This window comes from Rhinatrema bivittatum, chromosome 5 (genome assembly GCF_901001135.1).
Source record: "Rhinatrema bivittatum chromosome 5, aRhiBiv1.1, whole genome shotgun sequence".
In the NCBI taxonomy this organism is placed as follows: Eukaryota; Metazoa; Chordata; class Amphibia; order Gymnophiona; family Rhinatrematidae; genus Rhinatrema; species Rhinatrema bivittatum.
In genome coordinates, this window is record NC_042619.1 from 308,857,207 (window position 1) to 308,873,254 (window position 16,048).

At 43.3% G+C, this 16,048-nt stretch overlaps 1 protein-coding gene across 6 annotated transcripts in view; it reads right to left on the reverse strand.

Annotated features, from left to right (window-relative positions):
• Positions 1-213: 213 nt before the first annotated feature.
• KANSL3 (KAT8 regulatory NSL complex subunit 3) overlaps positions 214-16,048 on the reverse strand; it is a 331,289-nt gene continuing 315,454 nt past the window's right edge. For 4 of the 6 annotated variants that reach the window (XM_029604292.1, XM_029604291.1, XM_029604289.1 and 1 more), the window contains one exon: positions 214-983. In XM_029604292.1, the coding sequence (XP_029460152.1) occupies positions 442-983 (542 nt within the window). In that variant the 3' untranslated portion in view covers positions 214-441. The remainder of the gene's footprint in view (positions 984-16,048) is intronic. The other 2 variants (XM_029604293.1, XM_029604294.1) reach the window with 2 other exon arrangements.

A 16,048-nucleotide genomic window follows, 5' to 3' on the forward strand; every position in this document is an offset into this window, starting at 1 on the left:
GGATGCTAAGGAAGAGTCTTCCAGCATTAAGGTGGAATTTGCATTAAGATGACCCCTGTCTTTCAACTTGTGCAAGCTATTTTAGTTATAGAGCATCACACCTTAAATCTGTGTTGTTTTATTCATAAATAGACCATTCATAAGACCCAGTCATGATTGCTGATTTCTTAAAATTAAAAAATTGTTAAAGATGAAATTCCATAATTCTAAAAATTGACAAAATTCAAAATGTGACAGCACTTTATTAACAGAGAAAGAAAGTTCACTATAACATATCTTGGAGCTGAAATGATATATGAGAAATAGCAGCTCACTAGTCCCTTGTTGTCTTACATTAGGGGTAGGTAGCTACTTAACCAAACCCATCCTACATATAAGGGAAGCCTCCTCATTAGTCCCTTTTTTCATTGTTTTGTCTTTCACTGTTATCACAAACAGCACTCACTTCTGCGTGGACACGGATCCTGGGGGTCTTGTAGTTGCTATGAGTGAAGTGGTAGCTACACTGTTGCCTGACAGGGTTATAAGTGTTGTATGTGGTAAAGTGAGCACATCACCCTGCTGCATTACATGTCTGTTAGGAAGAAACTCCCTGGCTGGAACTGTTACACTTCCTTCATCCATGACAGAAGAGGCTTGTCCTGTGGTTTCCGATGCTCCAGAGACATAACCAACAGCAGACACTAATCCACCTCTGCTCAGGACTTCAACCTTCTCTGTCAGTATGCCATCACTATTCCCTGTAGCCAGAGTAGGAGTCAGGATTATCGCTTTGGAGTTGGTCTGCAGAACAGGTTCCATCTTGGACAGCACCATGGTACATGCTGAACTAGGATTATTAAATGTCACTGCTGCTGTGGGCACATTAACAGATGTCGTCTTGAGAGGCATTGAAGTGGTATCAGGACTCACAGATTTAGTGAGCGCAGACAGCTTTGCATCAGACATTACATAGAGGGTCTTTGGGGGACTTGTGTTGTTTACTGCAGAGAGAAACAAACAAAATTGTTATTCCCTATCTCCTTGTTTCTTGTGACCATCCTCCTGCCTATACCCTCTTTTAAGTATCAAAGTTCTCACAATACAACAGCTGATAACTTAAAATCAATAAATTAATTTGTATCCAACAGCATTCAAGAGATTTCCAAGTCTTAATGCCAGTGGAGCCTTGAATGTTCAGATGCAATCCCATTATCATTTCACAGCTCTCTCCCCGTACATACACACCACCTCCTCCAACCCATCAGATACGGTATATGCATTTCAATGATCCACGTTCATGAGTTTTCTTTCAATACTCTACATTATCTCTGGCTACTACATGTTCTGTAACCAGAAGACAAAAAGTGTCTCCTGGGGTAACAGTTGATCCTAATAAGAATGCTGATCGAGGAAAAAAGCATAAATCCCTAGTCTGTATGTTTAGATAAAAGTGAGACTTTGCTATCATGTGTCCTTATGGCAATGCTTTCAAATCCTACATGATGCAAAACTCCTTTGAGGATGTAAGATTTTATAATATGAAATACACAGCAAGATCTGCGAGTGCCTTGTGAAATATTTAAATACCTTTCTTTTTAAATAAAATTGAATTTTTGCTCTTCCAGTTTAACAGTTTAACTGTTATTCAAAAAGTTCTTCAAAATGTTATTCAAAAAGTTCTTCGTTATATGTAATTGCCCCCAAGCAAGTTTATTCAACTGTTCTCTGTAAACCGATTTGATTATAATGTAAGAAGATCGGTATATAAAAACCATAAATAAATAAATAAATAAATAAATAGATAGATAGATAGAATAATAATTTATTCATTTGTATAACTTTTTGGTCATGATCAGAAGAAATCAGGGTTCAAGATTTTAAAAACAACCTCAAAACCATGGGTTTTTTTTTTTAAGCAGGACTTTAATATGGCCAGAGAGGAGCCATGACAATCCAATTCAGGAAGGCTGCAGAAGGCTGAAAAAGGTGGAATGAGGAGAGCCAAAAGTTGGCGATGGAGGAGACAGACACAGAGAAGAGCAGCTTATCCAATCAATGTAGGAAGGAAGAGGGATGTTGGGGAAGAAAAGAAGCAATGAGTTGCTGCAGAATAAAGCTTGAACTGTATGTAGAAGTAGATGGGAAGCCAATGTAGTGGAGAGAGATGCCTGCGAGAAGCAGGTTGCAATAGTCTTAGGGGGAAGCGCTACAAGTGGATACTAATGAAGCGGACACTGTCTTCAAAAGCTCATGCTTCAATAAATTGGTTAGCCTATAAGGTGATACCCAACTCCTGTCATTTTTCGCTACATCAAACTTGCACATCTATCCCTCTGAAGAATTTTTACTATAAGTAGATAGAAGTTTTGGTACTGTATTCAGAAAGGAGCATATTGGGTGATATTACAGAGAAAGAAACTATATATTTTAGTACTGTTTAGGATGAGTTGAGAGACAGAGGAGGTCAAGAGAACCTGAAGGTATGAAGCCACAAAGGTGTGCGTTCAAAACCAGAGAACCCCAATTAGAAAACAGATGATAATCCGAGTGGATTCAGTGAGTGCTGAACCTTCAGTAGGAGGAAGAAAGAATTTTAAGTGTGCATATATATGTATCATATACACACACAAATTTCATCTTACAGTATGTACTTTAATGGGAAAATTTAGCTTTCCTTAATTCCAGTTACATTAGCTTTCCATACTAGTCTGGGTGCAAGAGTGATGTGCTTTTTTTTTTTTTTTTAAAGGACTGAGACTAATTTAGTCTCTTCTCCCAAGACTTGCAGTTCTATTTGGTGAAGATTACTAATGCTTCATTCCTTCCAATCAAGAATTTCCACAGTCTTATAAAAATGAAAAATACTAATCAAACATAGTTGTGCACTCAGAATAATCTTCTAAAAACCTGGAAAAAAGGGTACTCTACAATTAAAGATAGAGTTGTGGGAAACTAAAATAACCAGAACGTACAAAAAATAAGCCATAATTCTCATTATATTATACTTTTCCTCACCAGTCTGGACATCTAGGCCATCGGTTTTAGACAGTCTGGATTAGATCTACTGTACTTCTACTGGCAGATGCAAAGGTTCTGATCTGAACAGATTCACTAACCTTGGAAACCAAGACCACCTGGGCCAATAAGGAGTGATCATACTCATGTCCCCATTATGATCTTGGACTGTTAAACACTCTTGACATTATGTTCCAATGAGCAAAAACATAAGAAGACATCTCTCCAACTGGGGTGGCCTATACATCTGTGGCTACCACCTGAAGGGCTGGGCTCCAGCTGAAGAAGTTTCCTGTCTTTGCTGTATCAAGATGCTATCCAGGCCACTGTGGGAGAACGATCTGTTGATTTAGCTCCTATCCTCCAGGATCCAAACAATGTCTATTGAGCCAATGTGCTTGAATGTTATCCTTCCCTAGGATATGGGCCACTAAAATACTGTTAAGCTGAGTCTTTGCCCAAAGTAGTAGTAGAGTAGATTTTTTTTAACGTCATTCTTCTTGCCTACCCATTTGTTAACAAAAATTACAGACATAAAGTTGCTGGAGGTGATCACAATATTTTCACCCAAAAAGTGATCTTTGAAAAACAGACTCTTATCTGTACCATATAGTAATATAGTAATGACAGCAAAAAAGGACCAAATGGTCCATCCAGTCTGCCCAGTAAGCTTCTTATGGTAGTATTTGCTGTGCAAATTATGCCCATGTTTCTGTTAAGGGTAGAAACTGCCTTTCCGTGCAGTTATTCCCAAGCCTTCTAATCCCATAAAAAATTTACTGCTAGCAACATTTTAAATGGGTGATGAGCCTTCTTGAAAATTCAGACAGTGCTGCTTGACGTGCTTTGCTTATGGACTTGGCCACTTCTGTGCTTTTTCCCTTGTGTCTGTGTATCAGTACCCCAGACTATAAAAGGGCCCGTGTTTGTTATCATTTGAATCCAATTCCTCTTCCCCTTCCCCCCACCAAAGCAGAGCGCGATGTTGCAGTTGTGTCAAAAGCATCAAGGCTTACTGGTCAAGGGTAGTAATCGCTGCGCCAGCAATTTACCCCCATGCACCCTTTTCTTTATTTAAAAAAGATGGTGTAGGAAATAAACACTCCTTGGGCCCAGAGGCATACTCTTAAGAAAACGAGGACCTATTATCACTGAATGATGCCAGATTTCAGGGCACAGCTCTGTTTTGATAATGGCTGTCCTGTATTATGTAGTGTAAGAACCCCTGAAGTTCCACCTTTTAGGACATGCAAACCTTTTTCAGGATGGTATAGAAGGAATCCATCTTGAAGGGTTTTGTCTCGGAGGTCCAAAAGTTCAAGTATATGCCCTTGTATCTTTTCAAATCAGGAATTTAAGTTATTGCTCTAATATTTAGGAGGTGCTAAGCTGTTTGATTTACGGCTATTGCATTGTATGCAAGGGTGGGCAAATCTTTTGTGCTGAGAGCCACATTGGGAGCCTCTGCGTAAATGGTGGGTCACTGCCATGGGGGAAAGGAGTTCAGTCTTCCTTGGAACTCTGGTTGAAGAGGGGTGACAAGATTTACAGCCAACCCAGCCTGGAGTGGTTACATCACTTCCACAGCCCAGAGACGTCACTTGTTTTTGTGGTACGGTAGATGTGATGTCACCACTGCAGGACAGCTTGCATCTTCACAACCAAGACACCCCTGCTTTTCTGGATCTTTCAGTACTTTAAAAACTATATAATAGTGAAGAAAAGGCCAAAATTCTAGATTTTACAGCTTCATGTACTTCATTTACTGTACTTCAGCCAGTTCTTAGATAGTGATTCTTTGCTGTGGTTTTATTTTATTACTTATCCTTTATATTTTTATGCCTGGTTTTTATAAATTTATGTTAAAATGTTGATTTAAATGAAATTAGTAAATAGTAACTTTTATGTCTTTGCAGGTTTAGATGTTAATTTGTAATTGATGCTTATTCATGATTGTAAAATGAATGTATTGCAATTTTATAATATTGGAGAAATTACTTACCTGATAACTTTGTTTTCCTTAGTGTAGACAGATAGACTCAGGACCAATGGGTATAGTGTACTCCTGATAGCAGTTGGAGATGGATCAGATTTCAATCTGACGTCAGCCCTAGTACATATATCGCTGCAGGAAGTGCAGCTCTTCAGTATTCTCCTCGAAAAGTATTGTGGATATATGTATGGCTGGATATTTTGAATAACTTGATTAACTTTATAACCTGGATAACTTGATTAACTTTATAACTTGGTTAACTTAATTAATTTGAACTGGTTGAATTGGCTATAGCTGGAGTCCGCCAGTGCCCTCAACCGCGAAACGTCAACACCCGGTAGGATAGATGTCCTAGATGAAGGAAAGCATGGCTTACCCATGAATCACTCGCTCCCGGGGATGTCCCCTGAGAATTCCATGAGTAACAGCAGCCGTGGGTGGGATGCTGAGTCCATCTGTCTACACTAAGGAAAACGAAATTATCAGGTAAGTAATTTCTCCATCTCCTAGCGTGTAGCAGATGGTCTCAGGACCAATGGGATGTATAAAAGCTACTCCAGAACCAGGTGGGAGGCTGCCCGTGACCCACTTAGTACTGCCCTTGCAAATGCTGTGTCCTCCCGAGCTGAACGTCCAGGCGGTAAAACCTGGAGAAGGTGTGTATGGAGGACCATGTCGCTGCCCTGCAGATCTCGGCGGGTGACAGCATCTTGGTTTCCGCCCAGGACACTGCCTGGGCTCTAGTAGAAAGAGCCTTGACCTGTATAGGCAGTGGTTTACCTGCTTCTACGTAGGCCGCCTTGATGACTTCCTTGATCCAGCGGGCTATGGTCCAGCGGGCCACTTCCCCTTGTCTCTTCCCGCTGTGAAGGATGAAAAAGGTGGTCCGTCTTTCGTACGGATTCCGACTTTTCCAGGTATCGGACTAGGAGCCTGCCGATGTTGAGATGGCGTAGACTTCAAGCCTCTTCCGAATTCTTATGCTCATCTGGCGATGGTAGCAAGATGGTATGGTTGAGATGGAAGTGAGACACCACTTTGGGGAGGAATGACGGAACTGTACGTTACTGGATGGTCCCTGGGGTGAGTCTGTCGGCAGGACAGTGCTTGTAGCTCGGATATACTACGGGCCGAGCAGACTGCCAGCAGGAAGGCTGTCTTCAGTGTTAATAGTAGGAGAGACAGGCCACAGAGAGGTCTGTAAGAGGTTCCTGCTAGGAAATCTAGGACCAGGTTGAGATTCCAAAGAGGCACCAGACACTTCAGGGGTGGTCGGATCTGCTTGACTCCTTTCAGAAAGCGGGAGACATCCAGGTGAGAGGCTATGCTATCGCTCTCGTCTTGGTTCCGTAGTATGTCAATGCGGCCACCTGTACCTTGATGGAGTTGAGAGACAATCCCTTCTGTAGGCCGTTTTGCAGGAATTCCAAAATCGCAGGGATTTTGACCGAGCATGGTATGATGTCGCGGTCCTCACACCCAGCTTCGAATATTCTCCAAATCCGTATGTATGTTAGGGATGTGGAGAACTCGCGTGCTCGGAGTAGGGTGTCAATTACTGCCCCCGAGTATCCGCTCTTTCTTAGGCGAGTCCTCTCAATGGCCAGACATTAAGAGAGAATCGAGCTGGATCCTCGTGGAGGATCGGTCCCTGCTGGAGCAGGTCTCTGTGTGGAGGTAGCGGCAGGGGGCTCCCTGTCAGCAGCCTTCGCATGTCTGCGTACTAAGGTCTTCTTGGCCAGTCCGGGGCCACTAGAAGTACTGGTCCCCTGTGGTGTTCTAACTTGTAGATGATTGCGCCCAATAGGGGCCACGGCGGGAAGGCTTATAACAGAGACTCCTGTGGCCAGGTCTGTACCAGGGTATCGATTCCCTGGGACTGTGGTTCCCGCCTGCGGCTGAAGAAACTGGATACTTGGGCGTTGGACTGGTTTGCCAGGAGGTCCATGGTTGGTGTTTCCCAACGGTTTACTATCAATTGGAATGCTGTGGTCGACAGCCTCCATTCTCCTGGATCTAGACTTTTTCTGCTGAGGTATAGTCTGCAGCGACGTTGTCTTTCCCGTCAATGTGGACAACCGAGATCTCTTGAAGATTCACTTCCACCCATGACATTAGGAGGTCTATTTCCAGAGACACCTGTTATGTTCTGGTTCCTCCCTGACAGTTGATGTAGGCCACTGTTGTGGCGTTGTCCGACATTACACTGACCGCTTTGTCTCGGAGTCTGTGAACGAACCTTAGGCAGGCTAGTCTGTCTGCCTGGGCTTCTAGGCGATTGATGTTCCATCCTGACTCTTCTTTGTTCCATTGCCCTTGGGCGGTTATAGCTCCTGGCAGTGTGCTCCTCATCCTCGTAGGCTAGCATCTGTGGTGTGTAGGAACCAGGTTGATGAGGATAGCTTCGTTCCCTGGCTCAGATGGGTTTTTGTAGCCACCATCATAGTTGGGCCCAACTTTGTCCGGGAGCTGAAGCCATACGGTGTAGTTCTGGGACAGTGGATTCCATAGTGATAGTAGTGAGCTTTGAAGGGGTCTCATGTGAGCTCGTGTCCATGGCACTACTTCCAGTGTAGATGCCATGAGGCCGAGAACTTGTAGGTAATCCCATGCTGTGGGGCGAAGTTCGCTCAACAGGGTTCGTAACTGGGTCATCAGTTTTGATCTCCTTGTCGGTATCAGGATGACCTTGTCTTGTTTGGTGTCGAACCGGACTCCCAAGTATTCTAGAGATTGGGAGGGCTGCAGGCAGCTCTTGTTTGTGTTGACCACCCACCCGAGGCTCTCCAGTAGAGTTTTGACTCTGATGGTTGCCTGGTGGCTTTCCTCTGGGGATTTTGCTCTGATCAGCCAATCATCCAGATAAGGGTGCACGCGGATTCCTTCCTTCCTCAGTGTTGCTGCCAACACCACTATGATCTTGGAGAACGTCCGACGTGCAGTGGCTAACCCAAAAGATAGTGCCTGGAACTGGTAGTGATGATCCAGGATCGAGAAGCGTAGAAAACGCTGATGCTCTTGATGGATCGGAATGTGTAGGTAGGCTTCTGACAGATCCAGGGATGTAAGAAACTCTCCCAGTTGCATCGCCCTTATTACCGAGCGTAGGGTTTCCATGCGGAAGCGAGGAATCTTCAGGTGACGGTTGACCGCCTTGAGGTCCAGGATGGGTCTGAACGTTCTTCCTTTCTTGGGGACGATAAAATAGATGGAATTTATTTGTATTTATTTATTTGTATTTATTTGTTGTGGATGCACCGGTGTTATAGCCTCTAAGGCTAGCAATCTGGTCAGTGTAGCTTCCACTGCCATCCTCTTGGAAGGGTTGTGGCAGGGAGATTCCATAAACTTGTCCAGAGGGAGGTGGTGGAAACTCAGGTAATATCCCTCCCGAATGATGGATAGGATCCACTTGTCCGAAATTATCTCGACCCATCTTTGGTAGAATAGGGCAAGTCTGCCCCCTATGGCTTCTTCCTTTGGATGGGTCAGCTGATTTTCATTGTGGGGTGCGGCTGGGGCCAGAGCCCGAGCTCGCTCCCCTTTTGTTGTGCTTGTTCCGAAAGGACTGGCTCTGGCCCGCGGGGCGGGCCGCTTGATATGTGCTTCTTTATGGGTTGAAGCGCTGTGATCCTCTGCCCCTGGAGGTTCAGGGGAAGGATTGCTTGTTTCTCTTATTCCTGTCCTCTGGTAGCAGCAGCAGTGGGGAGTCGCCCTATTTGTTGGCTAGTTTCTCTAGTTTGCTTCCGAACAGGAGTGTTCCCTTGAAAGGCATCCTTGTGAGTCTTGTTTTGGAGGATGTGTCAGTCACCTACCTGCTGCTGCGGATAAAGGCTGCCAGCGAAGCGAGGGCAAGAGCCCGATCCTGGGGCAGAAACGCTTTTGCCTGCGCCATGTCTAGTCTGGCTCCTTTGAAGTCCAGCTGAGGAGACAGGCAGAAATAAAACTTGGGGTAGTTGATGACAAACCCCAAGGCTTGTATTGTCTGCACCGTCAGGGCTAAAGCAATCAAGGCCCCTGCACGGGAATCGCTCTTGACCAACCGTTCGTCTAGGTACAGGAAAACATGCACCGTCCGACACCTGAGATAGGCTGCCACCACTGCCAAGCACTTGGTGAAAACGCGGGGGGGCTGAGGCCAACCTGAAGAGCAGCACCCTGCACTGGTAATGAGCCTTCCTCACCACAAAGCAGAGGTATTTTCTGTGGCCAGGGAAAATGGCTATGTGAGCGTAAGCCTCGAGATCGAGGGAGCAGAGTCAGTCTCCTCTTGAGAAAGGGAACCAGCGAATCCAGAGAGACCATCTTGAACTTTTCTCTTGCGAAAAACTTGCTCAATGCCCTGAGGTCAAGGATGGGGTGCAGGCCGCCGTTCCTCTTTGGAATGAGGAATAGACTCCTCAGACCTGCTGGGGGCGATTGACCGGCTCTGACGAGCGCCTGCTGACAGAAGCGCGGAGAATTCAGTTGAAAAATGACCTGCTGGGCGGACGAACCCGATGGACATGGGGGAGAGGTCTCTTGTAGCCGGCTGAAGTCGAGATGGTACCCTTGGCGGATGATGGTAAGGACCCAGTGGTCTGAAGTGATCTCCTCTCGGCGATGAGCTGTTGAAGGGTATCATGGTGGTTCTCCAATTGTGCTACCGTGTCTCGAACCTTATCTTCAAAGAGGTTGTCACCTATGCAAGGGAGGTGAACTAGCTTCTCCTGTACATCCAGACGGAAGTTGGAAGCTTTGAGCCAAGCCATTCTCTGGACACTGATGCCAAACACGGTTACACAGGCTACAGTCTCCAGTACTCATCTAACTTCATCCAGCATTCATCAGACCAGCCTCCAGCACTCGTCCTACCAGCCTCCACCACTCATCCAACTAGGCTCCACCACTCATCTAACTAGGCTCCACCACTCATCTGTCATCAACTTTCACCCCCCCCTCATCGAAGAAATTAAGACATCATTCTAACAACTAGCTCACCGGGCACATTAAGCCATAATGCCTCTTGGTCTCCCAATTCCAATTCTCCATCATAGGACCATCTTCACAGGAAATCCTTCCATGATTTCCCGTCCACACAACTACAAATCCCTCATTCCCATCATGATTTCCCCCATCACACAAATTCTAGGCCTTGCTCTATTCTCCCTAATTCTATTCAACGCCCAATCCCTCACCAAGAAAACGCTAATACTCAATGATCTTCTGCTGGATGCAAATCCGGACTTCTGCGCCGTAACAGAAACCTGGCTTAAACATACGGACACTGCACTAATAAATCAACTCCCAACACAATCCTACAATTTTTTCTCCATTCCCCGACAGAAAAAAAGGGGCGGGGGTATTCTCCTAGTAGCCAAAAAAGATCTGAGACTCGCACAATATCCAGTTAAATCACCCACTAAAATTGAAACAGGCCTTTTCAAATCAGACCATCTGCAAATCCTACTAGTCTATGCCCCCCCCCAGGCCTTCTAACTCTGATGCATCACCCATTCTGGAATTAACAGCGTCACACCTAAATCTGGAGTCCCCAGCCATAATCCTTGGAGATTTTAACTTACACGTCGACAACCCCATTCTCTCAACCAACTGTGAAACATTCCTAACCGCCATGTCTGCCATGGGATTCAAGCAGATAATCAACAAACCTACCCATAGAGTGGGTCACACCCTGGATCTCATTTTTGTGAACTCAGGCATCTCACACTCAGCTCAACCTGTCTGCAAACCAGTCCCCTGGTCAGACCATACATTAATCTCTACCACCATTTCACTAGCACAAACGAGCAAAAAACACTTCCCTCAAACACAATTTACTTACAGGAAATCTTGCTCCTCTGATGACCTCCACAAACACCTAGTCTCAGAACTCCCTCTCATAGACGTCTCCACTCCTAATTCAGCCCTCCACTCCTGGTCCAATATAACAGAAACGGCAGCAAACAAACTTTGTCCACTGGCAACAAAAAAACTCAAACACAACGAGTCCAAAAGACAACCATGGTTTAACGAAGAACTTCAAAAACTCAAACATTCCCTTCGACAGAAAGAAAGCAAATGGTGTAAAGCACCATCACCGACCACCCTCTCCGCTTACAAAATCGCCCTCCACCTATACAAGTGCTCTACATTAAAAACATAAAGGGATTTCTACGCTCTTAAGATCCATCACCTTATTTTCGACTCAAAAGTCCTCTTTGCTTACGTATCAAATTTAACTCAAATCAATGCTCCTGACATTCCACTCAATCAAGCTCAAGAAAAAGCAGATGAATTGGCCCTCTTCTTCAGCAATAAAATCTCTAACCTTCTAACTCAGCTGAAGTCTAATACCCCTGTGCCATCCAGCACATATCTCCACCCCAACAAAGACATTTCTTTCCAATCATTCGAACCCTTCACAACTTCAGAAATCCAATCAGTACTGAAGAAAATGAAACCCTCATCACATCCATTTGACCATATCCCAACCAAACTGCTTCTTCTAATCCCAGACACCATCTCCAAAGCTCTGGCAGACATTATCAATTGTTCTTTATCCCAAGGAATCTACCCAGACGACCTCAAAATTGCATCCATCAAACCGTTCTTAAAAAAACCCAAACTTAGACCCTAAAGATCCTACCAACTTTCGTCCAATCTCCAATCTCCCTTTCTTAGCCAAGGTAATGGAAAAATTAGTTAATACCAAATTATCGGACTACCTCAAAGACCACAAAATCCTGTTCCCTACTCAATATGGCTTCCGAAAATCATTAAGTACTGAATCACTACTCATATCCCTGACAGATTACCTCATCATGGGCCTTGATAAAGGTCGCCTACTTACTGATCCTCCTGGACCTCTCGGCAGCATTCGATACTGTTAACCACTCCATCCTCTTAAATCAGTTAGCTAACATCGGCATAACAGGTACGGCACTGGCCTGGTTCAAAACATTCCTTGGGAACAGAGGCTACAAGGTCAAAATACACAACAAAGAATCTCAGCGCTATCCCTCTTCTCTAGGAGTTCCGCAGGGCTTTTCCCTCTCACCCACGCTCTTTAACATTTACGTTCTCCCTCTCTGCCAGTTGTTAACCAAACTGAACCTAAAACACTTTCTATACGTCGATGATGTCCAGATCGTCATCCCCCCTAAAGAATCCATCACAAAAACTCTAGAATTTTGGGAAAAATGCCTTCTAGAAATCAACGGCCTCCTCTCCAGCCTAAACCTAATCCTAAATTCTTCAAAAGCGAACTCCTTCTAATATACCCGGAAAACAGCAGCATCACTACAAATCCACCAGCCAACTTACAAACACCTCAAGTAAGAGACCTAGGAGCTATCATTGATAATCGGCTAAACCTAAAATCATTTATTAACCAAACTACCAAGGACTACTTCCATAAACTTCATGTCTTAAAAAGAATAAAACAGAGTATAGAAAATTTCTTGTAAAGTGCTAATATACAGCAGTTTTGAAAATAATTTTTTACAAAATAGTATTTTTCCAAGAATATTTTTATCTTTTTTATATAATTTAAACCGCATCAGCAAGCCTGACAACGGCAGTGAACCCACTTGCCGTCCGGACTTCTCGTCATGTGCGGCATGGTATTTACCTAAATATTGTTAAAGTGTTTCTAATAGGAGGCAATTCGTTAGATATCCTCTAAATCCTGTTTTTGAGTGAAAAAAGCATCAGGAAAACCCGCACTGTCCCAAATAACACCCGACAACGGCCGGTGTTTCGCGATCAAAATCGCTTCATCAGGAGTAAGTATTCACAAATTCCTTTGTTGCGGCAGATGCTGTAAAGTCAAGAGGACACACACACTACTATCAGCTCCAATAAATACAAAATAGATACTTAACTTAATGTTGAATGTAGCACCGCAAACCTTTCTGTTGGACTTGATGGTCTCACAATGTTTTACAGCCGTACGGGACAGGAAACCCTAGGACGCCTTGGTCCTTTAAAAAGCCCGCGCTTTTGCGCACGTAATGACGTCATCACGAAGCTGTCGTCAACGGATGATCGTATTGGAGTATGCTTGTCCAATTAATCTGGGAGCAAATTAATGCTAATCGTTGATGAAAAGATCAATCAAAGAAAAACTTGTAGTTCTAATGTAGAGTTCAGCCCATCCGGTTCTACGGTTTTAAGCCGATGAATCCATCGTTGTTCTGCGCGTAGGAGACGATTGTTGAAATTCCCGCCTCTCCAATTAGGAGACAATTGTTCCAAGACACACACTTTTAACTGTCAAGAGGTGTTGGAAAGCCATACAATGTGCAGTTAATGGAGCAGTTATCCGGCCAGTGGAAATACATGAACGGTGTTCTATGAGCCTGGTCTTAAGGGCACGTTTCGTCTTGCCTATGTACAACTTATTGCAGGGGCACTGTATTACGTAAATCACCCCAATAGACCGGCAGTCCGTAAAATTTTTGAGAACGAAAGTGAAATTTTCACGAGTAAAATATATCGCTGATGTTGTAATCATAACTGAACATACTGTGCATTTTCCACATGAAGTGTGAGCTCCAATGGTTGTTTTTGGTTGAGGCATCATTGTATCAGAATGTACTACTAGGTCTTTTATGTTCGAACTCCTGGTGAATGCAAATCTCGGAAAATCAGAAAATTCACGATAAGTTTGTAAAATATGCCAGTTAGCGAACATAATCTGTTTCATTGTCCGGGTCATCGAGGAGTACGGCAAAACACAAGTATGTCTGAGGTTTCTGGATTTCGTGGCAGAAACAGCCAGTCTCTGTTTGTAAATCTGGCACGAGTGAGGGCTCGCTTCACACAGCGTGAGGGGTAACCTCTATTAATGAATCGTTCTGTAAGTGATGTAGCTTGATAACGAAATTCATCCATGGACGTGCATAATCTTCTTAATCTGAAAAATTGACTTACCGGTAGATTTTCTTTCAGAGCACGAGGATGTGCGCTACTAAAATGCAGAAAGGTGTTTGAGGCAATTGGTTTCCTATAAATTGAAGTGTCAAAACCCAGATGTCTCTTCTGAATTTTTATATCCAAGAAATGTATCTCTGTGAGGCTTGTTTCAGAAGTAAAATGCAAATGATTATTGCACCCATTCAGCCAAAGTAAAAAATCTTGAAATAATGATAAAGAACCATTCCAGAAAATCAGTATGTCATCAATATACCTCTTCCAAATTTTAATATATTGATGAAAGGGATTGTTGTTATAGATCCAATGTATTTCAAAGTCTGCCATATAGAGATTCGCCAAGTCCGGTGCCAAAGTGTCAAAACCCAGATGTCTCTTCTGAATTTTTATATCCAAGAAATGTATCTCTGTGAGGCTTGTTTCAGAAGTAAAATGCAAATGATTATTGCACCCATTCAGCCAAAGTAAAAAATCTTGAAATAATGATAAAGAACCATTCCAGAAAATCAGTATGTCATCAATATACCTCTTCCAAATTTTAATATATTGATGAAAGGGATTGTTGTTATAGATCCAATGTATTTCAAAGTCTGCCATATAGAGATTCGCCAAGTCCGGTGCCAATCTCTATATGGCAGACTTTGAAATACATTGGATCTATAACAACAATCCCTTTCATCAATATATTAAAATTTGGAAGAGGTATATTGATGACATACTGATTTTCTGGAATGGTTCTTTATCATTATTTCAAGATTTTTTACTTTGGCTGAATGGGTGCAATAATCATTTGCATTTTACTTCTGAAACAAGCCTCACAGAGATACATTTCTTGGATATAAAAATTCAGAAGAGACATCTGGGTTTTGACACTTCAATTTATAGGAAACCAATTGCCTCAAACACCTTTCTGCATTTTAGTAGCGCACATCCTCGCGCTCTGAAAGAAAATCTACCGGTAAGTCAATTTTTCAGATTAAGAAGATTATGCACGTCCATGGATGAATTTCGTTATCAAGCTACATCACTTACAGAACGATTCATTAATAGAGGTTACCCCTCACGCTGTGTGAAGCGAGCCCTCACTCGTGCCAGATTTACAAACAGAGACTGGCTGTTTCTGCCACGAAATCCAGAAACCTCAGACATACTCACTTGTGTTTTGCCGTACTCCTCGATGACCCGGACAATGAAACAGATTATGTTCGCTAACTGGCATATTTTACAAACTTATCGTGAATTTTCTGATTTTCCGAGATTTGCATTCACCAGGAGTTCGAACATAAAAGACCTAGTAGTACATTCTGATACAATGATGCCTCAACCAAAAACAACCATTGGAGCTCACACTTCATGTGGAAAATGCACAGTATGTTCAGTTATGATTACAACATCAGCGATATATTTTACTCGTGAAAATTTCACTTTCGTTCTCAAAAATTTTACGGACTGCCGGTCTATTGGGGTGATTTACGTAATACAGTGCCCCTGCAATAAGTTGTACATAGGCAAGACGAAACGTGCCCTTAAGACCAGGCTCATAGAACACCGTTCATGTATTTCCACTGGCCGGATAACTGCTCCATTAACTGCACATTGTATGGCTTTCCAACACCTCTTTGAACAGTTAAAAGTGTGTGTCTTGGAACAATTGTCTCCTAATTGGAGAGGCGGGAATTTCAACAATCGTCTCCTACGCGCAGAACAACGATGGATTCATCGGCTTAAAACCGTAGAACCGGATGGGCTGAACTCTACATTAGAACTACAAGTTTTTCTTTGATTGATCTTTTCATCAACGATTAGCATTAATTTGCTCCCAGATTAATTGGACAAGCATACTCCAATACGATCATCCGTTGACGACAGCTTCGTGATGACGTCATTACGTGCGCAAAAGCGCGGGCTTTTTAAAGGACCAAGGCGTCCTAGGGTTTCCTGTCCCGTACGGCTGTAAAATATTGTGAGACCATCAGGTCCAACAGAAAGGTTTGCGGTGCTACATTCAACATTAAGTTAAGTATCTATTTTGTATTTATTGGAGCTGATAGTAGTGTGTGTGTCCTCTTGACTTTACAGCATCTGCCGCAACAAAGGAATTTGTGAATACTTACTCCTGATGAAGCGATTTTGATCGCGAAA